General features: G+C 49.5%; 3 protein-coding genes across 9 annotated transcripts; 2 read left to right on the top strand and 1 right to left on the bottom strand.

Moving 5' to 3' along the window:
• Positions 1-783: 783 nt before the first annotated feature.
• Positions 784-4,418, bottom strand: naa50 (N-alpha-acetyltransferase 50, NatE catalytic subunit). 2 transcript variants are annotated; one of them, XM_049010076.1, is made up of 5 exons: positions 4,119-4,418; positions 3,056-3,189; positions 2,841-2,960; positions 2,553-2,619; positions 784-2,292 (listed from the first exon to the last, which is right to left on the bottom strand). In XM_049010076.1, exons 1-5 carry the CDS (start codon positions 4,124-4,126, stop codon positions 2,115-2,117), a joined length of 507 nt encoding a protein of 168 aa, XP_048866033.1. In that variant the 5' UTR covers positions 4,127-4,418; the 3' UTR covers positions 784-2,114. The 2 variants fall into 2 exon arrangements, with proteins under 2 accessions (XP_048866033.1, XP_048866032.1); XM_049010075.1 differs by having other exon boundaries at positions 3,056-3,192; positions 4,119-4,413.
• A 1,395-nt stretch (positions 4,419-5,813) lies between these two features.
• On the top strand, positions 5,814-13,789 carry atp6v1ab (ATPase H+ transporting V1 subunit Ab). The gene is made up of 15 exons (XM_049010067.1): positions 5,814-5,967; positions 8,476-8,564; positions 8,661-8,789; positions 8,874-9,088; positions 9,445-9,582; positions 9,676-9,827; positions 9,912-10,074; positions 10,174-10,282; positions 11,858-11,980; positions 12,071-12,185; positions 12,286-12,349; positions 12,516-12,719; positions 12,836-12,930; positions 13,030-13,201; positions 13,275-13,789. Exons 2-15 carry the CDS (start codon positions 8,483-8,485, stop codon positions 13,365-13,367), a joined length of 1,854 nt encoding a protein of 617 aa, XP_048866024.1. The 5' UTR covers positions 5,814-5,967; positions 8,476-8,482; the 3' UTR covers positions 13,368-13,789.
• Positions 13,790-15,699: 1,910 nt separating this feature from the next.
• On the top strand, positions 15,700-24,759 carry gramd1c (GRAM domain containing 1c). Of its 6 annotated transcripts, none has more exons than XM_049010064.1 (19): positions 15,700-15,831; positions 16,177-16,412; positions 16,828-16,930; positions 17,023-17,123; positions 17,225-17,320; positions 17,636-17,716; positions 19,231-19,346; positions 20,489-20,648; positions 20,790-20,879; positions 21,024-21,237; positions 21,326-21,466; positions 21,567-21,685; positions 21,769-21,911; positions 22,028-22,131; positions 23,275-23,439; positions 23,525-23,591; positions 23,665-23,784; positions 23,863-23,968; positions 24,061-24,759. In XM_049010064.1, the coding sequence occupies exons 2-19, from the start codon at positions 16,344-16,346 to the stop codon at positions 24,127-24,129; spliced, it is 2,064 nt and encodes a 687-aa protein (XP_048866021.1). In that variant the 5' UTR covers positions 15,700-15,831; positions 16,177-16,343; the 3' UTR covers positions 24,130-24,759. The 6 variants fall into 6 exon arrangements, with proteins under 6 accessions (XP_048866021.1, XP_048866020.1, XP_048866018.1 ...); XM_049010063.1 differs by having other exon boundaries at positions 20,790-20,927; XM_049010061.1 differs by having other exon boundaries at positions 20,790-20,975.
• The last annotated feature ends 85 nt before the right edge of the window (positions 24,760-24,844 follow it).

Below are 24,844 nucleotides of genomic sequence, written 5' to 3'. Positions count from 1 at the left end.
TCTTTGATCGACGTCCTAGTTCACCAATAGAGTAACAGCTTTTCCTGTATTTCCACAGTCATCCACCAATGGACGCAGTGCGGGGCAGACCTTTCAACAAGAAGGATGGGATAAGAAGGATGGGTTGAGATTTAGAGGAAGTGTTTTAGAAATAACATCCATGTTATTTTTAAAGGGGAACATACTAAAGTAAATCGCTAGGGCGGAGCCAGTGTAACACAACCATTTAAAGCAAAATACTATGGGCAGAATATATATTAAATGGAAAAATGCTGTCCTGTCAACCACACTGTGCAAGGTTATTTTATATATTAAGATGTATCAAATTTAAATTTCTGTCAAGTCAGGCTCTGTGTCTGATGAGAGGGAGAGCTGTTCTCTTCTGAAGTATTCATTGGCTGTACACTGTGCAACACCTCTTTGCACAGCATTGCAGGACGGCCTTGTTGAAGCTGTGGTGAAGAACACACTGACTCAAGACATTAAACCTCTGCAAGGCTCATCGTAGATGTGTGCAGACACTCCAGAGAGAGCACACTTAAACTCCAGGACTGTTTAAAGTCACGGGATCCAGCAGCTTCTACGCTGTGGTCAGTGTGCAGTCAGAGTAGCACACAGACCAGTATTGACCATATACTGTGCAAGTGGCTGAAACATGGATGAGCCCAAAGAGTTCCAGGTCTGTCACCTTCTAGACATTACGATGCTACTGCCAATCACTTAGTGAGCGTGTTCACATGCAAGCAATAACCCAAAAGGAAAAAAAAACACAAGATCATGTAATGTAATGCAAATAGTACTCTTTTATTTAGAGGTTAAAAAGTCTTAATATAGAGCTCCAGAAAAAGATAAAATTCTTCAAAGAAAAGATAATGTATCCCATGCTTTCCTTACAGCAGGAAGGGTGAGAACCCAGTTCAGATGTGCTAAAGTTTTGGGTTCTCTTGGGCTTGGCTTGAGCCAAACTGGTTCTCCAATCAGATGCAATGGGGTTCACACACCTACAGTCGAATGGGCGCTGAGAACCGGGGCTGGCTGTGCAACCTGCCATAATGGGCCAAGCACGCCCAGAACTGCAGAATCAAAAGAAATCTGCCTATTTCACTGACCTTAAATTGTGGCCAATTTTTGACTGGGACTTAGCCGACCAATGTTAATCAAGCGTACCGTGAATCTTCAGAGCCTGCGCGACTCCATCAACATGAGTATTGCCAGGCATTTGTGCGGCTATCCAATCAGCGACTGCAGATGTGAGTCACCGGTCAGTGACAGTCCCAGTCTCGTCTGCACACGTCACAGGGCAGCAGAGGGCGCTGGTGTCCTGCTACACTTCACATTTCTAAAGACCTAACCCTGTCAGAACTAAATCACACCCAGGAAAACCCCCAAAGCCAACTCAAGGTCCAAATTTCAGGTGCAATTAAATAACAAATCAAGAAAAACATTCAGAAAGTAAAAGTGCAGGGCGCCCAGCCATAGGGACACAGATACTCTGCTCAACTGAACACAGACCCTCCACCAGCAACATCCCCATCTGCACGCAAGAGGCGTAGTCCACAAATGCGGCCAGCAGCCAGACACTGCACCGGAGCAGAAACCCGTGCGATAAGGACATGGACCGGGTGTAACTGTCCCTTGATTGCCATGGGCGGGGCGGGAGGGGGGCAAGGGGGGAATGGGGGGCTCGGCATGCCAAGTACGGCTCTGAGGTCACAAGACATAAAGGCCTTCGTTTTGATTCCTTAACTGCAACGTGACCCCCTTTGATAACTAAAGAAATGCGCTTCGCAAAAACCGAAACTGGAAAACCTTCACCGCATGAGAGGAGAAGCAGCCTTTAAAATCCTTCCCTCTGGAGCACTTCTGGATTCTCAAATCTCTACATGGAAAAAAAAAGAAATTAAATGTAACCCCAACATTTATAAGGACTCCTTTTCTGCAAAATAGAATGTAACCATTTTTCTGAGTATTTTTTCTGTTGCATGTCCATTGGAAAGTGGTAAATGATCATCCGAGCTGTGGCGTCCGGCCCGACGGGCACCGGTCACTGTTCCTTTTGGGGTGGGCGCAGCAGTGCCGCGTCGGCGGCATGGAGCGTGGCGCCACGCCACACCTCAGTTAGCCTTCTGCAGGTCCCCTCCAGAGGGCATTGGCTGGCCAATCAGGCTCTTCTGCAGGACGTGAGCATCAGCAGGCTCTATTCTCTTGTAGTAGTTCTTTTTCGTCTCGATAATCTCAAAGCCAAACTTCCGGTAGAAGTCAATTGCCGACTCGTTGCTGATCTGGACGTGACTGTGGAGAGAGAGAAAACGGTAAGACTAGATCAGCCTCGTTACTGAGGGGACTGGACGTGTAGGGGATATCCCAAAGGTTTTAGAAGCTTTTTGTAAATTTATCAAGCTCTCAGATTATTTTAATGTACAGGGGAAAATCTGACACTAGAGTAAGGGTGCAGAGTGTCTTTGTTTTAAAAAATGTACATCCCACCAGGGATAATGTCAGATAACATCTGCAGAGCAGCTTTGAGGTCCAGGCCTTCAGAAGCTTCTTACAGATAGATGTTGTCGAAGGTGCCGTCCTTCTCGCAGATGTTCAGTACATGGTTCAGCATCTTCGTTCCTGTAGAAAAGCAATGCTCCTCAGGCATTGGCAGAAGCCACGACCCAATCCAATCACACAGCTTCACAGGGAGGATGGTAATTCCTTCAGCATGACCCCATCCAATCACACAACTTCACAGGGAGGACAGTAATCCTTGAAGCACGACGCCATCCAATCCCACGACTTCAAAGGGAGAACGGTAACCCATGAAGTCATCCGTTCTCCCCCAGAACACTCACCTATACCGAGGCGGCGGTAGGGGGCGAGACAGCCCAGGGTCATGATGTAGAGCCGCTTCTGGTTCTGAGAATGGTCCACACGACAACACACAGCTCCCACCGCAATGTCATTGAAGTAGGCTGTCACACAGATGTCAGAGGTCAACCAGGACATCTTGCCGGAATGGGACCGTGCATGTTGCCCAGAGGGGGGCTTGGGGATGGCCGGGACTCACCGAGCTTGGCAAGCTCGCCCACCTCCAGCACATCCTTGTAGAACTTGTCGTTGTAGCTGACAGGGAAGATGACCTGGTTGAGCCGCTTGAGCTGCTTGATGTTGTGGGGCGTCACATCGCCCAGCTCGATCCGGCTGCTGGAACAGAACTGTACCACTCAACCAGCATGAAAGGAGGCAGCTCAAGGACCGACCAGTACCACGTTGGGGGGGGGGGGGGTTGCCAGAGTAGGACATGCTGGGTTATCACGCTGACCTGTATATCACGTTACCAGCAGCAAACCCGTTTTGGACGCTGCATTCGTGAAGCTGCAGATGGTGCGAAATGACAGCTGTCCTTAGCGCACGGACGGCGGGGCCACGGCGCGGGAGCAGAGAGATTATATTTAGGGCAAATGACTACAGTAAACGCCCCCCTTCCCCCAAAATGGACAACTGAAAATCCCTGGTCATCCAGCTCTGGAACCGTTTACCCCTCTACGGAAATTACCTCTTTTCACAGTTTACCGCCTATTGAAAGTGACAGTTTTGATTTTAAGACACCGGGTTAATTGCTTTTTCAGCAGCCATGCCGCGGTGCGATGGCGCCCTCTTACTCCACGTGTTCTCCTGGGCCGGACTCTCGTTTTAAGGAACATGTAGCGGCCACACACGCACTTTTAACTCGTTAAACCTCCCCCAGCAGTGTCCCCCCCCAGACAGAGCGGCGTTATAGTGCTCAAGCGGCACATGGCAACCTGGCTACGCGTATTCGCTATCACGACCAGCCGGCCTGCGGGACCCCCGTAGAATCGGCGGCGCACAAAGGGAAGCGAGCCGGGCAGGTTAAGCGGCCGGTGGGCTGAAGGTCGGCCGCCGGGACCCCGCCATCCAGCGCGACGTAGAGCCACATGGCCGACCGGAGCGCCGCACCGAGGAGCGGAGGCATGAGGCTGCTGCCTTGGGCAGATTCCGTCCTCCAGCGCCGCCGCACGGAGTGCTCCGCCGCCTCCCCCACCCGCCCGGAAAAACGGGCATTAAAGAATCGTCCCTCCGCCGAGCGCCACTGCGAACGCGTTACTCACCCTTTCATGTCGAAGCGGGGCGAGTCGCGGCTCCCTATGCTGCGGTGCGAAGCGGACGGTGCGAGCGCTGAAGTGCAGAGTGAGTCCGGGCTCCGGGCGCCTCCCGCTGCAGCTCCACATGGACGGGCCGCCGCACTGCCTCCGCGGCCCGGGCCGCCCCGTCAACTCTGACCCCGGGCCGGGGCCGGCGCCGACGCAGCGGTATCCCGAAAACTTGTAGGGAACAAAACCCGAGGGACAGCGATAAGTCGGAGCGCCGCGACAGTGAGCGGGGCGGGAAAATAACGGGCAACCGCGCGGAAAATAAACATTTAATTCTCCACAGACGGGGCCGTGACCTTTGACACCGGCCGGTCGGGTCGTGCGCTTCGGAACGGGCGTCTACTTTCACGATTGCCGCATATAAACAGTGCGCGTATTTGCTATGCATCATGACGTGCATATTAAAATATATTTTAAAAAATAAAATTAATTTTGTACACATCTGTGTGCGTCACGTCACGGCGTCACGTGACCCGACGAGGTCCGTCTCATTGAAGGATCGTGCTAAAAACAAGAATAAATCACACACCAAGACCGCTTACCTGGCTCATGAATGCGTAATGTATCTGTGATAGTTTTGATATGTAGTTATTGTTCCATTACAACATGACCATAATATTTGGAAGCACAATGAAAAGAGGGTGATTTTTAAAATGTTACATTTCCACAGTAATGCGAATTACGGTGTTTTTTGCGGGACGAGGCAAATCATTACACAGTGAATTTTGGAACGAAGTCATTTAGGGAAACACTGGGCAACAACGACACAACCCCGTCCTCCTGCATACGTGTTTCGTAATCATGAAAGTAAAGAAGTGCGGCCATTTGGGCTCTGCGGTGAGAGTCGGTCGACAGAGACAGCCAAGTGATCCCTCTTGTCCGCCTTCAGCCCCTAGACTTCGGAGTAATCGCACTGGGGCGCTAGGCAAAAAAGGGGGCACTTTAATGCACCCCGCCCGGCATGGTAAAATTTATGACCATTATTTTAGCGTGAAGTCTAGATTAATAATACCACCAAAGAGAATTTATTGAACACGATTAATTTATTTTCACTTTACTGTTAAAAATACACATATAAAGCAGATTTGTCGTTGCAATCTAGTTTTAATCGGTCCAGCTCGGGGGCCCCAGGCAGTTGCCTGCCTTGTCGACCCTGTCCCTACGCCTCTAGTGAGAACGAGAACAAGGATATATGGAAAGTTCCGTTACAGAGTTTCTCCTCTATGAATACCGGGGGACCTGCCGAAATGAGCAGCCACCTGTTCTAGTCTTATAGAGGTTCATTTTAAAAACAATAACAAAGTAACCACAATAATCACGTTAACATTGGGGACATACACGCTGTGCAAGAAGCAGATATAATACTCCTCAGTATCGGACACGTTATAGACTTTGCTATTCAAAGGTCTCTAACATGCGGGCAAACATGGAATCTGTACTAACATGGACCACTGTAAAATTAGGTTTACACATTAGCGCTTTAGGTTTATGAATTTCCTTTGAGGGCAGAGCAACTTAAGACTAAAACGCGGTGAGTGGTCTCGTTGTCCGTTTCACCAATAAACGCAGAGGATCTTGTAATTCTCAGGACGGTATGGGGGGAGTGAAAAACCAGCTGTTCTTAAGTGATTCGGAGGAGCCGAAATGGCGCCGCCTTCCGTAGGTTTCCGCCTCTTTCCGCCGGTTTCCGTTCCGTAAACCCTGCGCTGGATGAGATCAGCTGACTGCTTCTTTCCCGTCGCAGCCGCATCGCAGCGCTTCTCCAGCCGACGAAGGCAAAAGCTGTTCGGACCCCTTCGCTTTAAAGGTAATCTGTCCGTTCGTCTGCTCATGATGGTGCTGTGTTAGCGCTCCTGATTAAATTGTGTATTCATAAATTGTATGTAATCAGGCAAGAGTTACAACTGGCGAGTATTTTAGCCGCATTCGTTCGCGTCTCGGGCTGAATGACACGGACGGCCCTGGGATCTCATTTAAGCATCGGCTTCTACATTTAAACCAGCTGCCACTCATTATTTTGGGTTTACAGTAATATTTTTGATTTCAGTAAATAAACTATTGCAAATACCATAAGGCCTTACATTAATTAACTTTACCCTGAGAGTAATTTTAAATATTGAATACACTGATAGGTCTGCGTGTTGTGTAGTAGAGTCAGGAAATGAATCTGATATGGCCCTCCAATCGTGCATTGCTTTGACTTTGCACGGTCATGCTGCCGTGTCTTTATGCTTTTTACGCACTATCGCGGTCTGTTTACGTGTTATTATCATGGAGGGGTATGTGTGATGCCAAAACATAGGACCTGAATGGTCACGCAGTTACTGACAATACGGGGGAGCGCGCGTGACGGTCACGTGAAGCGGGGGCGCAGACGCTTGTGTCACGGAAGGAGTTTCTTGGGTGGCGAGTTAAATTAAATAAATTGTCATTCTAATTAGTATTGCACACACCCTTATGCATTGGTTCCTTGGTGTCATTATTAATACTACTAATATGAAGAAAAATAATAAATATGACTTGATGGAGGAGTACTTGATCCTGACTGCTAATCAGCAGCACTGTACTATCACTGCCCATTAGTACAGTGTCATGTTTGGCCCTACGAACACCCACTACGCCCCCATATGTGTGTCCCCTGCTCAGACTGGCTGGGCATGTTAATGAATGGGAAAGAGGGAAATGCTACAGAAATGCTGCACCTACTGTCACATGACCAGTGTCACATGGCTTCTCCATGATTCACAGTCAAGACAGGAGCTTGGAAATGGTTTTAGAGGAAGTGTGGTGGCAGTGAGCCATTACTCCCATGATGACAGCTCATCAATTCAATCTTGCCTGACACTCTGTCACTGTACAGAAGTGTCCCCTGACAGGAAATGGCAGGTTCATTTACGGAGTGGCACTGTGAACTGTCACAAAACTTCATATTTTATGCCACGTTTATGATGTGATCCTTAATGAACTTGAGCTGTGTTTTTGTACCTGCTTTATGTGGGCCCTGTGTCCATTGCAGCTGTCCTCATGAATGTTTTGCTTAAATGGGGCTGTGGTGGCATAATGGTTAGGGAAGCACACTTGTAATTGAAAGATTGCTGGTTTGAATCTGACCACCAAGGCACCACTGAGGTACCATGAGCAAGGTACCGCCCCCAAGCACTGCTCCCCGGGCACTGAATTAGCTGTCCCCTGCTATGTCACATTGTCACATATGGGTTAAATGCAGAGAACACATTTCGTTGTGCACTGTGTGCTGTGGTGTCAACAGTGACCACTGATCACCTAATTTTAAATTAATTGTGACATTGCATTGAAAGTTTAAAGCGATTTCACAATGTTTTTGAATTTACGTCTATCCCAATGTCACTTTACTTCCCTGCCAATCCGTGCTGCAGGAATCTAGCTCCCTGAGTCACTCTGCTTTTCAGTGTGTTCCTCAGCCCTGCTTTGGGACGGCACTCCTTTGCTTCTCTTCTGTTGACTAATCAGTCACGCTGTTACCCTACTCTGAAGGGGAATGGCTGGTGGAACGGGCAGTTTAGGGAAGCGGAGACCTGGGTCTCCTGTGAGATGAGGAAGTTCTGAGCTGTGTGAATCGTAGTTGCATCCCGCAGCCTGGACACCACCACTGCGGGTAGGGCTCAGCGTTCCTCTGCCAGCAGCCAAATCTGCAAGAAATACGAAGCCTAGTCCATGCTTCACTTCTTCGGGATGCATGTGGCAGCTTGTGTTCATGCTACGTTTGGCTGTGGATGCGGATGGTTGCGGTTTGTGCTGCGCAAATATAAGCAGCGAAGTGAAATGGGTACATTTTTATGAACAGTGTTAAAGTCGTTAGTCTAGGATGATACTAAGATAACATGGCATATCGGAGTATTTTGAAATCTTTGCGACAGTATTAGTTGGGACCCCAGAAGGTCACCGGTTCAAACCCAGTCTCAGTATGTCTGTGGGTCCTTGAGCAAGGCCACTAACCCCCAGCTCCCTGGGCGCTCCAACAGGTGGCTGCCCTTCGAGGACGCATTACTTTGCAAAGAGCAAGTTGAGGGAGGCATAAAGACAATTTCCCCACAGGGATCAATAAAGTATCAATTATTATTATTATTATTATTATTATCGCTCCCAGACAAAAAAAAATGTAGGCTACATGCCCTCCTGGGCAAATTCACGTCACCTCAGCCTGTGAACGACCGAAATCGCATGTGGAACAATGAAGTGTGAATTGGATTTGAGGGTGTCCCAAACACGCCTCTGGCAGGTGATCTTCTCACTTGCTGCCCCCTTCATGCCTGGCATGTCTCTCCACCCAACCCAGACACAGGATGGACCTGTCTAAGCTGCCCAAGATCCGCGATGAGGAGCGTGAGGGCCAGTTTGGCTACGTGCATGGTGTGTCCGGACCAGGTGGGTACTTATTCCTGTGCCGCCCCACTCCGTCTTCACGCTGCGTCACCTGCCTCACCTGTGTCCCTCTGTGTACCCCCCCCCCCCCCTCCCCAGTGGTGACAGCGTCCAGCATGGCAGGAGCAGCCATGTACGAGCTGGTGCGTGTGGGACACAGTGAACTGGTTGGGGAGATCATCCGGTTGGAGGGAGACATGGCCACCATCCAGGTGTATGAGGAGACCTGTATCCTTTGTGTTATATAAACTTGACCCGAGCCGTCCCAGTGCCTCCCATGTCCCATACCGCCTTTTCCTGAGCCCCACCCAGCTGGCGTGTCGGTGGGGGACCCTGTTCTCCGCACAGGGAAGCCCCTTTCTGTGGAGCTGGGGCCTGGAATCATGGGCTCCATCTTTGATGGCATCCAGCGCCCACTGAAGGACATTAATGACCTGACCAAGAGCATCTACATCCCCCGCGGTGTGAACATTGGGGCTCTGAACCGAGACATTAAGTGGGAATTCAGCCCCAGCAAAAACCTGCGAGTAAGCCACCTGTCTGCCTGTGTCTCTGCCTGTGTCTCTGCCTGTGTCTCTGCCTGTGACTGTGTATGTTACTCTCTGTTCCTGTATGTCTGTTTCTCTGTCTATATTTCCATCTGTCTGTGTGTGTGTTTGTCACTCTGCCCATCTGTCTGTCTGTTCATCATTCCTTCATTGAGTTCTTTGTCTGCCTTATGTCTTTGATCCATGTTGTAAAGGCAGCTCAGGAGCTGCTGCTGGTTTTCCCCTATGACCCATGAGGTGTGGGTTTGGGGTTGGGCTTTAAGCTTTGCAGTGGGAGGTGTGTATACATAGGGGTATGCCGGCGTCCCTGTGATCTCTCCCACTCCAATGCTTAGGTGGGCAGCCACATCACCGGGGGCGACATCTATGGCTCTGTGTTCGAGAACTCGCTGATCAAGCACAAGATCATGTTGCCTCCCCGCAACCGTGGCACTGTCACCTATCTGGCCCCCCCAGGCAACTACGACGTCTCTGTGAGTGCCGCTCCCTCCTCCGCCTGCCTACCTGTTGCTGAGGGTTCCGTCTGCGCATTACACTGCGTCGCATGTATGTTGCCGCCCCTGCAGGACGTGGTGCTGGAGCTGGAGTTCGAGGGCGTCAAAGAGAAGTTCAGCATGGTGCAGGTGTGGCCAGTGCGGCAGGTGCGGCCGGTCACCGAGAAGCTACCCGCCAACCACCCCCTACTTACTGGCCAGCGCGTGCTGGACGCCCTCTTCCCGTAAGTGTCCTCGCCGCTGTCCAGGCCGTGCTGTGTGTCCCGCTGACGTCACACGGGCCAATCTGCTGTGTGTGCGGGTTGCAGGTGCGTCCAGGGTGGCACCACCGCCATCCCCGGTGCCTTTGGCTGCGGCAAGACTGTGATCTCTCAGTCCCTGTCCAAGTACTCCAACAGTGACGTCATCATCTACGTGGGCTGCGGGGAGCGTGGCAATGAGATGTCAGAGGTCCTCAGGGATTTCCCTGAGGTCAGTGGCGGGGGCGGGGGGGTCTGTGATGAATGAAGCTGATTGGACAATAGAGATGTCATGGCTGACGCTCACTGATGATGGCCCCGCCCCCCACAGCTGACTATGGAGGTGGACGGGAAGGTGGAGAGCATCATGAAGAGAACGGCACTAGTGGCCAACACCTCCAACATGCCTGTGGCCGCCCGAGAGGCCTCCATCTACACAGGTACTGCGTTATTCACAGCGTGTGGCTCAGTGGGTTAAGCCTGTGTGCCTGTAATCAGAAGGTCGCCGGTTCAAACCCAGTCTCGGCACGTCTGCAAGTCCTTGAGCAAGACCCTTAGCCCCCAGTTCCCTGGGCGCCCCAACAGGTAGCTACCCGTCGCGGACAACTTACTGTACAAAGAGGAAGCTGCTCATTGGCCCGTGTGACGTCAGCGGGACTCTACAAGGAGGAATAAAAAAGACAATTTCCCCATGGGGATTAATAATTATTCAAATTATTATTATTATTATTATTATTATTATTATTATTATTATTATTAATGCTCATCCAGGATTAGTGTGTCGCTGGCTGATCAGATGTCTGTTAATATGCCATGTGGGAAGGGACGTGAGAGGTGGGATCACAACATTGTCACAGTATTAGTGCGCTGATCAGCCTGCCATCCAGTGTGTGGAGGACCACACTGCACTGTGAAGTCATTATGAAGATTAAGGTTACTGTTGACTTTATTGACACTGAGGGAAATTCTGGTGCATACAACAGTGGTAACAGTGCACAGACGAACATACTTGTAGTGCCAAGCAGGCAAATTGCAAAGACGGTACACATACTGCAAACAGCTTTACACAAATGTACCTAAATATCCTGATAACAGAATACTGAAATATAGCAATACATATTTATAGACAGGACAAAAAAATTGTGATGTGATGCAGATAGCACCAGATTTGGATCATTACAGAGATGGGTCATGGCTAGGGAGGGGGCAGGTTGGGAGGAGGCGTCTCCTGGCTGTCATGCGTTCAGCTCCCTCATCAGTCCAGCCTGGGTTCAATTCCCAGTCAAGGAAGCAGTGCTGTCACTGAATTTCCCCTTGGGATCAATGAAGTACAATTTTATTGAAATAATAAAAATATAGATACATTTAATTGTGTATTGTTTCCATGTGAGTAGTGATCAAGCTCCTAAATCCATGTGTTGCTGTGCCACACCTGTGAGAAAATCTAGAAGTAGTGCATTTCTATGCAGTAAAGCGCCCTCATTCGTGGGGGGTGTGTTCAGACCCCGAGTGGATACCTGAAGCCACAAACGGTACCAAACTCAATATTACTGTCTTTTCCTGCACATGTACCAATGATAAAGTATAAAAATGTATAAACTAGGCACAATAGAAGATTAACAACAATAACTACTAACAAAATGGAACAATTGTGACAATATACTGCACTGCGATACCTTGACAGTCGATAAAAACAAGATGGCTGCTAAGTGACCAATGGTCAGATGTACGGCGTAGTTACGCTGGACATAGGAATGATCCACATCCTGGGCAGAACAGCACAACATTTCAGATGCGCAGTTTAAAGCTTAATTTTTTGTAATTTTCCATTTTATATTTCGGGACCATTGTTGACTGTGGGTAATTGAAATCATATAAAGCGAAATTGCGGAGTGGGGGGACCACTGGATTTGTTCAGTCTTTCTCTAAAAATGCAGTTCCACCATCTTACCTCTGAGTGTCAGCAATGAGCTGTGTCCTGCAGTGATGTCATACCCCCTGTTCTGCATCCACAGGAATCACACTGTCAGAATATTTCAGAGACATGGGGTACAACGTCAGCATGATGGCTGACTCCACCTCGCGATGGGCCGAGGCCCTTAGGGAGATCTCGGGTCGTCTGGCAGAGATGCCTGCTGGTGAGTGCGCCCCCCACTGGAGCACCATGGCACTCCAGCAGAATCTTGGATCATTAGTAGAGATTATTCATGCCCATTGACTTTCTGCAGACAGTGGATACCCCGCCTACCTGGGGGCACGGCTGGCCTCCTTCTATGAGCGAGCAGGACGGGTGAAATGCCTGGGCAATCCTGAGCGAGAGGGCAGCGTCAGCATCGTGGGGGCGTGAGTACACACTCCACCCAGCAGGTGGCACTCTTGGTGCTTGTGTGAGGCGAACCCTGCCCTGCTGTAACCCAGGCCTTCTTGTCTCTCCCCCTCCCAGTGTGTCGCCCCCTGGTGGTGATTTTTCAGATCCCGTGACATCTGCTACCCTGGGAATCGTGCAGGTAATCCTGTACAGACAGAGATACAAGAGTTAGGGTGGAGGGGGGGTCGAGGCCCAAACAATAAAATAAAGGACTGTCTGATGGCTGATTCTCATTCCGACATGGTGCTGAGCCGGCTCTGGGTGTCTGCCCTCTCACTTTTCTCACACACCGCCACCCCCTGTAGGTCTTCTGGGGTCTGGATAAGAAGCTGGCCCAGAGGAAGCACTTCCCGTCAGTGAATTGGCTCATCAGTTACAGCAAGTACACGCGAGCACTGGATGAACACTACGACAAGCACTTTGCCGAGTTTGTGCCGTTGCGCACCAAGGCCAAGGAGATCCTGCAGGAAGAGGAGGACCTGGCTGAGATCGTGCAGCTCGTGGGCAAGGTGGGGGTGGGCTGTCACTTGAGCGGGGCAGTGGGGCTAAAGGTGGCCAGGTTCGCAGGACGTTCTAACGGCACCTCTTCCCACCTTCCCTTCTGTTCCCGCTTCCATGGTAACAGGCCTCCCTCGCAGAAACAGACAAGATCACGCTGGAGGTGGCCAAGCTGATCAAGGATGACTTCCTGCAGCAAAACGGCTATACGCCGTACGATAGGTGAGCAGCCCAAGTTGGGACCCAACCTAACGATGCCTAACCAAGCGGGCTGATCTAACAGTTCCGAACTGAGGGATTGACTGTGGCCCATTCTGGCAGGTTCTGCCCCTTCTACAAGACAGTGGGCATGCTGTCCAACATGATCGCCTTCTATGACATGGCGCGGCACGCTGTAGAGAGCACGGCCCAGAGCGACAGTAAAATAACCTGGGCCATGATCCGCGAGCACATGAGTGAGATCCTCTACAGGATCAGCTCCATGAAGTTCAAGGTGAGGCCCTGGGCCACATGTGTGGGGGGGGCATCACTCTGCAGGAGAGTCCTGACGCCGTGCCTCTCTGCAGGACCCAGTGAAGGATGGCGAGGCCAAAATCAAGCAGGACTACGGCCAGCTCCTGGAGGACATGCAGAACGCCTTCCGCAGCCTGGAGGACTGAGTGGGCCCTCCCCTGGACCCCAGCACCCGGGGGCCCTGCAGCGGTCTGGCCACACAGCCACATTCCATGAGCGTGTGTGTTTTCGGTTCCAGTGAATCTGTCATTTGTCGCTGCTCATATGCGTGTGGAGTCGGGAGCCCTCAGCTTCTCCAGTGTCGTGCAGGTGCGGGTGCATTCGTGCGGCTCCCCACTTGGACCCCTTTCCTGGATATTTTTGCTGTTGCCCATAAAGTGGTTTATTTATTGCAGGCTTCAAATGCAGCCTGCCCCCCTGCCAGCAATCCACTTGTTTCCTCTTGGTTGTATTCTTGATCGTGCCGTCCTGTGTTCTTGCCGTGTGTGAAACACATGCTTAGTCCATAGTTTACTCTCTTTGTGGTACATGTGTCAAGTCCCAAACAATAAAATAAAGGACTGTCTGATGGCTGACTCTCATTCCGACATGGTGCTGAGCCGGCTCCGGCTGTCTGTGCCCGCATGTGTAACAGAGATATTACGTATATTACACTGTGAGGACCGACCAAACGTCCCCACATTGATGAAAACTTATTTTGACCTTGTGGAGACATTTTCAGTCCCCACAAGTATAACACCAATTTTTATAAAAAATCTGTGACTGCAATCAAAAAACTAAAAATGACAAAAGTTTTGCATTTTGTTTGGTTACTTATGGTTCATATTAAGGCTGGGTAGGGGTTAAGGTTATGCCCATATAAATGAATGGAGAGTGCTCACGAAGATATAGATGGCTCAGTTCTCGTGTCCCCGTTTTACGTCATCTTCCACTGCCAAAGGCCAGTTCAATACTAAGAACAGAAGTACAGAGAACGGTAAAAATCCCCAGATGTTGGTGTTGCTCCACCAGAAATATCAAGGATACATCGGTTGCATCCTCGCCAAACAAGACCAATCCCATGATTCACTGGACCCCAAGTTCAGTCCGGGAAAGCAAGATTGCAAGACCGGTCTTGCCAAGACCACCAGTATGGTCTTTGCATTCTTGGTATTGAGAAGCAGCCCTACTCTGTGTCTGTATGTCTGTGAGTATGTGTCCGTATTTGTAACTATGTATGTTTGTGTCTGTATTTGTGACTATGTTTGTGTCTGTTTGTATTTGTGTGTGTGTGTGTCTGTATTTGTGTGTGACTGTGTCTGTGTGATGACACGGGTCCGTCCTGCCCAGGGGTGTGACACATTCCACTCTGATTTTCTTCCTTTGTCCTTTACAGTCTAAAAAGCAACTTCATTCAGGTCCTTGGCTTATTTGCATAGAAATAGCATAAATGCCTCCCGGAAACTGGTTTCAATCCAGTATGGCAGCATTCTGTCAGTGGAGCCCTAAACGGGCGGCTCAGGCTTGCCTTTAGCAGCATGTAGCCACTGGATGTGATGCAACCAGTGTTGAGGATGAATCTCAGTAGGGCTGCCATGAACCCATGGCCAAATGCTGCAGTCTGCTAGTAAAAATAAAGAAGTTAGCGTTTGTGCTGTAGCAATGGGAGTGAGGGCTGATTCTGCACAGTGCCCCCTGTTGGATCAGCATGGCAAGTGTTTGGAGTGCAAAGTATAGGGTTCCAGATGTCTGTGTCAAAAAGAGAGCCCTAACTGCAAAAAGAATGTAACATCTGGGTAAATTCTGACAATAAATTACTGTAGTGATTAGTAATCACTCACTTTCACCATTTAAGTTTCCAAACCAATACTGATTGTTGTGGCATAATACTACAGTACATAATTTTACATATATTTAACATACACTAAAGGCATTACCATTAAAGCTTAAACTGGACTGTGTTTTAGACCGAAGTGCGCCGAACACGCGGCGGATAAACCCGATTTCAAGCGGATAACCGGCTACGTTTACTCAGTGTTTTCAGGTCAAAGGCTGTTCGACCATACGTATCTCGACAAGGACTACTCTAGAAATATTGAAATGTTATCACTCTTACGGGTTAAATTTGCATTAGAACGCAACTAACCGTAAAATGCATATTTATGGCACACAGGGCTTTGGCTGGGTGTTCTGACCATAGCCAGCTGATGCCTGCAGTTACATTTCTGGGCGAAGCGCAGCTGCCTACGGCGCGGATTCTACGCAGAAGTATAATCAGCCTTAAGTCTTTTCATCGTTCTGTTTACGCCCGTTACACCACATTAATGCGCAAGTTACTGACTCATTGTAATTTAAAGTCCAAATGGACGGTGAGGTAAAACCCGAACTTTTAGCAGATCTTAAAGGACTCCTCCTCGTCTTCATAACCTCCACACGGAGGTTTATTTCCGCCCTGGTGAAATACGGCCGGAGGGCATGGTCCCCCGGGGTCTCGGGCAGGATAAACCGGTTCCCACACATGCGCCTCCCGACACAGGCACGGTAAGCGAAACCCGGTTTGCGAGGCGTTTTCTAACACAGAGTGAGTTGATCCCCACCGCATACCTGATTCTCGGGGTTTCACCGGCTCAGGTAGGTCGCAGGTTGCACTTTTGTGCAATATGAATATTTTTTACTAGTCGTCTGTATTTACACTATAGTTCACTGTTTGATATGGATCGACTACATACAGTATAGTCTCACTGCGTGTTTTAGACCTACATCTTATAAGTCTGCAAAATAATTTATTGTGTGTTATGAAAATATAGTAGTCCGTGACATTTTATCTATGTACTATATATCACCTTTAACATTTACAGTTTAATTGATTCGGTGCTGTATATAGCTACATGACTTCCTCGTATGAATCTGCTGTATGCATCTTAACTTGTTTTCTACAGTGCTATTTGCTGCAATGTTTCTTCCTTCTTTACCAAGACTATGGACGATAAGCAGCAGCCTGACTTATCAGTAAATAAGTCCATCTAAGGCTGGAGACAGGGCTGCCACCGACCCCATCTCCCTCCTTCATGAGAAGGTCCAGCACTGGTCCAAATCTCATCAGAACATCTCCTGGGCTGACGAACCAGACAGCCCGGTAGGGGATGTGGCTTGATGCCGTTAGTGACGATGATTGCCAGGGTGACGACAAGGGCACCCCAGAGGAAGCTGAGGTTGGAACCTGCAATACACTCAAAGTTATAGTGTCATGACCTGCATCTCCCAAAGAACACAGCAGATCCCATTAAAGCCTTATTAATCCAATCCAATGTTAATCCAATGCAATTAATACAAATTATATTGATTCCTGCTCTATGGACTGCCTCCACCTAGTGGAAGTATCATGGGATTACAACCAAATTCAGGTGCTACGTGACACTTTTCACAGGAACATCTATATTATGCAAAAGCTTAGAGCTTCTGATCCTGGCGGATGTTATGTATATTCATGCAGGTCATCGGTTCATAGTGATGCAATTTGCAGAAAAATCATGTCACATTGCCAATGACCCCCACAAACACATTTAACTTCTGTATTTCATTGTAAAGTACTTCATGCTGTTTACCTACCTGTGGCCCCCTGTGCAGTGCCCGATCTCCCCACAAGCCTCACCCACCTGCTACACACAGCGGAGTGAGGAGTTCAGGAAGCTCTTCAAAGACCTGCCAGAGTCTGAGATGCTCGTAATGGGTGAGAGAGTGAGTCATAGTTTAGCTGCACTTGAAGCACTGCATGCATTACTCCACTCACAGCCCCTCCCTCCCCACCTGGGTGCCATGCAGACTGCGCCTGCGCTCTCCAGAGAGACATCTTGCTGCAAGGGCGGCTCTACCTCTCAGAGGGCTGGCTGTGCTTTCATACCAATGTCTTTCGGGGCACAACGGTGAGGAGAAGAATGGAGAGGAGTGACAAGCTTGGCATCAGGGGCCTCACTGTCAGGGGCCTCACGGTCCCTCTGCTGACCTCTTGCCTTCTCCATCATAGCTGAAGGTGCCCTTGAAAATCATCACTGCCGTATCCCGGGAGAAGACGGCCATCTTCATCCCTAATGCCATCCAGATCTGCACTGACGCCGAGAAGGTAGCAGCAGGGCACAACACACGGTTGCACACATCTACACTGCATCCATTTAGCAGGTGTTTTTTATCCAAGGCAATGCCTGGGGCAACTGGAGGTTACTCAAGGGCCGAGGGGGGAGATCACTCTGTCAGCCCAGGGATCTAAACCGGCCAACTTACAATGACAGACACAGCAACTAACCTAACCTGCTAAGCCACACACACACAAAAAGTATAAAGCATGATGGACTGGAGGCCATGTAACCACACCCACACAGCCCACCCCTATCTGATGGATGGCGGCTCCATGACAATGTGTCTCTTGTCCTCCCCATAGTTCTTTTTTACATCCTTCTCATCGAGGGAGAAGAGCTTCCAAAGCATCTTCAGGATGTGGCAGAACACGCTTCTGGACAAGGTGATCCACCAATCACAACACATGCCATCTATGCCAGGAAGCAATCCGAAATCAGTATTTTTACTCTCTTCATACAGCATACTAATCAACCCCTCTGTGCACGTCATGGTAAGGAGAGGAAGGAATCATGCCTGTGGGGTCTCAGTCAAAGGGCACACAAAAGGTGCTATCGTAGCTCACCAATACGACAGGACAAAATACAGCATTGTCACAAGCCAAAGTCCAAGTGTCACAGTCTGACATGTTTTGGATGCGATGCCTGATTTACGTGAGATAACGCAAAATACAAATGATTTCCTCGGTAGGTTATTAGAAAGCTGTAGATAGGCGAAGAGCCTCCCTATTCTCGCGGCTGAACTGCATAATTTAACTGTGGTCGCAGTTCAACTAGCTCAGTGCGGCGTTTATGGCTACGTCCGCCCTGCGGACCGATGCTCCAGGGGCTGAGGGTCGGGGGACTACGCCGTGGTAAACAACCCTATAAATACCATTAATACAGCCGGGAGTATTTACGGGCGCATATGCACTGCCGCGTCACCCTTTGTACCACTTGTATCTTTCGTGCACCGGCGGTTCCTCCAGGGCGCGTCCCGATCAGCCTGCGGTGTCCGGCAGGTTTGCATGGGCTGTCCCGCCCAGCGCCCGCGTGTGGGTGTCAGTAGGTGGGGCGAAGGTGCACCCTTGTGCCAGCCCCCCTGACGCGCTCAGGTTTATCGGCTGCAGGTGGACGACGTCCTGGCGGAGATAAGTGCTGCTACTGCGGAAGCGCCGTTCCGATACGGACTGGAGGGAGCGTCAGCCTGTGCTGTGCACAGAGGTTTTGTTATGACACCTGTTTGGTGGAGACGGTAGGGCGGGTGTTGCTGTTTTCGCCACCGGTTACTTTGTTTCTGAAATTGCGAACACGGTCTTCCTGAAACGCCGCGTCAGGGATCCACCGGCCGCGGTGCTGCACTTGTCTCATCTCTGGCCACCCGCTGCATATCCAACGTTTGCGCAGCGCAGTGAAGTTCGACCTTCCGCTTTTGGGAGAAATTTTCACCGGATCCGCGGTACGCTTCGCTGCTAACGATTGTTTCATGATCACAGTTTAGCCATTACGGCCGTTTCGCCGCTTGCTACAATTAATCATTTTGAAAGCTAAATAAAGTCCTTAAACCAATGATAGTGAATGTGTTGAGGGGAGGGGCTGGGGGAAACGGACGCTCGGGTACTGAGTTTCGGTGTTTTTTCTGTCGGTAACACCTATAGCGCCCACCCTCGGGAGCTTATGAGCAACTTTTGGGAGAGAGTCGGATTTAACACTCGCTTGTAGTCCTAACTTGTTGCTTGAAGATTTAACAATACTGAGGTATGAAGGTGTCGGCATTATAATTAGTTGAAGTCTTTAGGTAGGGAGGGAGGAGGGCTGGAATTTCTGGGTTAGAGCAGATACTTGTTAAAGATTACGTTTGAATGTGTGTGTTAAGAGAGAATGGATTATTTGGTTAATCATTTGTATGTGTTTTCCTCAGCCTCTGACCAAGCCTGAGCTCTGGCACATGGTCCTGCTGCACTATGGAGGTGACGTGGGCCTGAGCCGTGAGGACATGGAGAACGTTCTGGTATCTGAGGCTACGAACCAGACCAGGTGAACATACTGCTTTTCTTTATGCTGTTTATGGGAACTTTATAGGGTGAAGATGGATGTTGAGGAAAACATTACTGAATGTGTTTCTTCTCAATGTTTAAATGACTGAGCCCAGGTAATACTTTAGGTTAGGTTATCTTCCTCTTCTGTACTGTGGAATGTTGTAATTCGAGGTGACGAAGAAATAGGGTAATTCTGGCTCAACACAACAAATGATCCATGCTTGACCATCTCCGATCTGAACAATTGTGCAGCATTTTGTTTGATCCTGGGCCAATATAAATAATCCAAAACTTCTTTAACCTACCTCATATAGTTTAGGAGTTACACTGGCTTCAAATTCAATGAGATTTCTTTCTTTCTTTGCAAAAATGCTTGGTGGCCCGTTTTTGGATGTCTGTATCTTTGCAACAGTAACACGTAGGCACCTGAAGAAAATTCAAATGTCTTGGCCTGATTCCAAATATGTATTCATTTACCCAACTTGTACCCACGTACCCAGCTTAAGATAAAAATATTATTACTTTAATCTGTCAAGAGGTGCACAATCTCGGGGGGTTGTAAAAATATTGTCACTTTCGTTATGTCATATGAAAGTTCTAGGTTCCACTTACTCGAATGGTGTTTTCTGTTTTAGGGGGTTTATTGAGCTTCAATTTCTAAATAAAACCCATAGAACACAAAACACTATTCAGATTTTTTGTATGTTGTAAAGGGAAGCTAGAATATTTTTTCAGATGCCTAGGTGTTACCATTGGAAAGATACAGGCATCTGAAAATGGGCAACCAAGCATTTTTGCAAACGAAGGAGAAATTTCATTGAATTTCAAGCCAGTGTAACTCCTAAACTGTATGAGGTACGTTAAAGAAATTTTGGAATATTTATATTGGCCCAGGGTCAAATAAAATGCCACAAAATGGTTCAGTTCTCAGATGGTCGAGCATGGATCATACCAAATATTTGTTGGGTTGAGCCAGAATGACCCTATATAATTAGTAATTCGTAATAAGACCAACTTTGTAATCACTATCTACAGGGGTGGTAGAGAGTTTCTGAAATATCACAGGATTAGATTTTCTGTCCAGGCAAACAGGGCAGTCGGCAGTTTTATTGGAGTTTCAATGGCGTTTCATCCTCTCAGCATGGCAGCACGGGCAGCTGGAGAGGAGCATGCTGGGAGACGCGAGAGACCCACCTCCCTCCGTATCCTGCCAACCAGTTTGCCATCAGGGGGCAGAGGTTCCCCAGCTGGAGAGGAGCCACAGTCATCATCTCTGTCTGGGGGGGGCTCCGTGAGCACAGTAAGGGCTTGAGTGGCATCCGAAGCTCAGTGTTCTGGGCCGACCAATCATCCAGTCAGTCTCATAAAGTGTTGGTGGTGGGTAGATTTGAGGGTATGTAATTTGACTGTTTGACACTGGTGTTACCATGTGTTTTTACAGGAGGGTTCGCGTTCTCCTGCATCCCGCCACCGGACTTCAGATACACCGTTTGACCGGACCGCCCCAGAAAGGGCATCCAAACGGTTGGAGGTGCCGTTGGACCGGACCGCCCCAGAAAGGGCATCCAAACGGTTGGAGGTGCCTCTGGACCGGACCGCCCCAGAAAGGGCATCCAAACGGTTGGAGGTGCCTCTGGACCGGACCACCCCGGAAAGGGCATCCAAACGGTTGGAGGTGCCTCTGGACCGGACCACCCCGGAAAGGGCGTCTAAGCGCCTGGAGTCCCCTCTGGACCAAACCACCTCTGAAAGGGGGTCTAAACGTTCTCATTCTCCTCTGGATCGATCTTCCTCAGAAAGGGGGTCCAAATGCCCTGAGACAACTCTGGACCTTAATGATAATGAGGATCGTGTCACGGAGGGCAGCAGCTCAGAAAGTGTGGAAGATGGTGAGCAATCATTACACCGTAAGCGTCTTCCCCCTCCAAGCATCCCCCTGGCCCGTTTAATGACCCCTTCTCTTTAATGTCTCTGCAGATGAGTCTATATGTCCGGCCCCTGTCCAGGGTAAAGTGTATATAAACCGGCTCTTCCACTTGAGTGCAGAAAAGATGTTTGAGCTGCTCTTTACAGATTCTCCTTTCATCCGGAGGTTCATGGCAACCAGAAAGGTGACAGGTAATTCCTGTCTGTGCCCTGTCAGTTGAGCAGGATCACAATGTCATCCAATCGTTCCACAAGCAATGTAAATAGCATCAACTCCTTCATCTGTCTCCAGGTATCACCTTCACACCTTGGCAGAAGAATGCCTCTGGTAACATGAAAAGAACACTAAACTACACTGTCACCATCAATAATCCACTCATAGGGAAGTCCACCACAGCCACGGAGACCCAGGTATACAGGAATGAATTTTGAGCGAGAGAGAGGGAGATCGTTCGGTTGATTGATCGATCGATGTCTGCCACACGCCTCCCCAGACCCTCTACAGGGACACGCAAGTCGGACAGCACTACCTGGTGGAAGCAGAGGTCTATACCCATGACGTTCCGTACCATGATTATTTCTATACACTCAACCGTTTTTGCATCTCCCACAACTCCAAGCATGAATGTCACCTCAGGTGAGCTGCCTGTCTGCCTGCCCTCCTGCCTGGCTGTGCTTCTTCCTGTACTGTTTCTCAGGCTCAAGCGCCCATCCGTTTCTACCATGGTGCTCAATGTGCCTCTTTGTGTTCAGGGTCTACACAGACGTGAAGTACAAGAGACAGCCCTGGGGTTTGGTCAAATCCTTCATTGCCAAGAACTCCTGGAGTGGCCTGGCGGACTATTTCCGACATCTCGGTGCATGCTCTTGTCCTTTGTTGTCTGATGGTAAACTAAAACATGGATGTTGTTCTTCTGGTTTCATGAAACCAGCCTCTCATTCGCCTGGAGGAACAATGAGGGGGAAACCTAAACATGACACATTTATAGCTGATGGTTTCAGGTCAAGGAGAAAGTGTCAGCGAAGAGGGCAGTGGAGCACTTGCTTGGTGACCTAGCATGTAGTCGACCTCAAACAGGAGATTGTGGTGTGACCTGAGGTGTGACCCGGCCTTAGGTAGTCGTGGTGAAATGGAAGCTTGGCATAACCTGGCCAAAGGTAGTTGTGATTATAGACGATTGGTGTGACCCGGCCTTAGGTAGTCGTGGTAAAATGGGAGCTCTGTGTAATCTATCTATAGGTAGTCATGGTTAGATGGGAACGGAAGTCCCTATCCAGGTAGCTGGAAAGAGACTTGATGGGTCTTGGACTTCAGAATGTAGTGCAAGTTATCTGTGTTGATTACGTTAAACTGGATATGTTAACTTCATCCTTTTTAGTTTAATGCTTTTTGTGTCAGTTTCAGTATATGATATAACAGATGTCCTTGTATGATCTCTTCCATAAGTGCATTCTGCCGTGGTGTTTTTGGCGTCCTCCTCAGCCCTGTTTCCCTGCTGCCATGTCATCACTTCCTGGCCCAGGGGCAGAGTGCATGATCTCATTAGACCACTGCTGATGCTGCTAATTGGCCTCTAAGGGGGCAGGCTGGACTCGGCCTCGTCCAGCTCGTGTTCACACCCAGCACAACCGTGCCGGGCTCTGAGCACCCTCTACAGCACTTATGCTCTCCTCTGTTTTTGGATAAATCTGGAATTGAACCTCCAGCAGAGAGCGTAATCCACATCCTTCATAAAATACACAAATTTCCCAGAATCCAAAATGCTAAACTCAGTAAATTTCATGTATCTGGCCAGATTTGGCATTGCAGTGTTCTAGATTCATCTAAGAACTGGAGCAGAATGTGAACTGTGTCTGCCCTCCTTTAGCAGAGTCGCGGTGGCTCCTTTAGTGTCGTCACTGGGAAATCCTTCCAAGGATGTGGGGGCCCCTATGGCGAGGCCAGCAGGGTGCCCCCCGCTCTCCTGGCTCATGGCCATAATAGAGTGTGACCTTTGCAGAGGCGGAGCTGCTGGAGGAGGTGGAGTCGGTGCCGGTGGGTGGGGACAGCAAGGCAGGTGGTGTGCGACGCCGTAGGAGGACCTACAGCCGCTCGGTGCCAGAGCATTTCAAAACCAGCAAGCAGTTTGGTGTGGAGGCAGATCTCCATCGGGACCGACTCTCAGGTGCAGAGGCGCGTACGGTTGCCTGTGGTTCTGGTCATATGCACACGCACAGGAGACACAGCTGTCAACAATGTCCTCCCCGCAGGTTCCCTGGACAGGAAGGGCCCACAACGATGGAACATCGGCATGATTGTGGTGGCTATGAGCTTCATGTGAGTGTGGTTTGCGAGTTGTGGGTGTGTGGCCCCCGCGCATGGCCCTAATGGGTCCCCTTTCCTCATCCAGACTGCTCATCCTGACTATACTGAATCTGAGCCTCTTCCTGAAGTTGTGGGCCATGGAAGATGTGGCCCAGCGCATGTACCTCAGCACCAAGCAGCGCCTCAGGGAGAGGGTGGAGTCCAGGTGAGCCTTGGCATCCCGGCCACCTCTCTGTGCTTCCCCAATGGGCCCTGTGCTCACCCTCACCTCTCTGTCTTCCAGTCTAACCCCAGAAGCAGAGCCCCGTCGGTATCCTCCTCTCAGGGATATGGAGGAGACCCACTTGCTGAGGTCTGTGCTGCAGGACTCCATTGACCTGCTGGAACAGGTGCGTTGGCCTGATTACTTTCCGCTAGGGCCTCGTGAAAGGTCATGTGATTTGACTGTGTGCAGGTCTAACCCCACCCTCTATTTTTGCAGCTGCGCAGCTCTCTGGTGCTTCTGCAGCAGAGCTTCAACGTACAGAATGAGACCGGCCCCCCAGACTGAAGTTCCTCCTCTAGACTGAAGTCCTGCCTCCATATTTGAGCCACACATTCAGGGTACAGCCCTGCCCCTGGAGAAGTGTGTAATATGGGTCTGCTGGTCTTCCATGTCGTCCTCGAATGAAGCGTGTTGTACGTATTATGACGAGTCATAAATGTCCCACGTCTTTTGTACTATAACCTTCAGCTGAAGGTGTGTTTCTTGTAAACTGGTTCTGCTGGTGGAACCAGAAGCCGACACCAGCACTGGGCTTTGACTGTGATCATTTTAAATTTTGATTTAATTTCTCAGTTAGCTTTTAGATATGGTATTTTTATTTTGGTGAGCACAGAGTAATTTAGTCCAGTTGAAATGGAGGCTGTGATCCTCTGTGCTCCTATCCCATTTCTCACGCTTCTCTGAAGTGTGCCTATGATTTTATACGTGAACTTTTTAAGATGAAGGTCGATCCTCCCTTACTGAATTTTTAACGAGCCGCCGCCTCCGTCTGCTGTTTCTGTTTAACCGTCTTGTTTCTGTGTTTGTCTGCATTGGGAGCGTGCGTGTTTATTTCAGTTCCATAGTTAAATGTGACCCGTGCTGTTGACCCACTGTGACACCCGCCCATTGCTTTCTAATAAAGGTTTTCGCATCTGTGTGTCTAATTGTGTGATGGTGGGGCATTTATGCCAGTCATGTGGTGACACCCTCCATTCCGGGCTCTTTGAGCGGCTCAGGG

Source organism: Brienomyrus brachyistius, chromosome 4 (genome assembly GCF_023856365.1).
Source record: "Brienomyrus brachyistius isolate T26 chromosome 4, BBRACH_0.4, whole genome shotgun sequence".
NCBI classification, from domain to species: Eukaryota; Metazoa; Chordata; class Actinopteri; order Osteoglossiformes; family Mormyridae; genus Brienomyrus; species Brienomyrus brachyistius.
Note: the sequence above shows the minus strand (reverse complement) of the source record. Positions and strands in the feature narration are given on the sequence as shown.

What these genes read in the sequence shown, in the direction of transcription:
- gramd1c (XM_049010059.1), top strand. Translation starts at nt 16,344, where the DNA reads ATGTGGCTTGATGCCGTTAGTGACGATGATTGCCAGGGTGACGACAAG. An exon ending in GCACCCCAGAGGAAGCTGAG is followed by an intron (nt 16,413 to 16,827) that starts GTTGGAACCTGC and finishes CCCCCTGTGCAG; the next exon opens with TGCCCGATCTCCCCACAAGC. An exon ending in GTCTGAGATGCTCGTAATGG is followed by an intron (nt 16,931 to 17,022) that starts GTGAGAGAGTGA and finishes GGTGCCATGCAG; the next exon opens with ACTGCGCCTGCGCTCTCCAG.
- atp6v1ab (XM_049010067.1), top strand. Translation starts at nt 8,483, where the DNA reads ATGGACCTGTCTAAGCTGCCCAAGATCCGCGATGAGGAGCGTGAGGGC. An exon ending in GCATGGTGTGTCCGGACCAG is followed by an intron (nt 8,565 to 8,660) that starts GTGGGTACTTAT and finishes CCCCCTCCCCAG; the next exon opens with TGGTGACAGCGTCCAGCATG. An exon ending in TCTGGCAGAGATGCCTGCTG is followed by an intron (nt 11,981 to 12,070) that starts GTGAGTGCGCCC and finishes GACTTTCTGCAG; the next exon opens with ACAGTGGATACCCCGCCTAC.
- naa50 (XM_049010075.1), bottom strand. An exon ending in GGGCGAGCTTGCCAAGCTCG is followed by an intron (nt 2,961 to 3,055) that starts GTGAGTCCCGGC and finishes TCTGTGTGACAG; the next exon opens with CCTACTTCAATGACATTGCG. An exon ending in CTACCGCCGCCTCGGTATAG is followed by an intron (nt 2,620 to 2,840) that starts GTGAGTGTTCTG and finishes GCTTTTCTACAG; the next exon opens with GAACGAAGATGCTGAACCAT.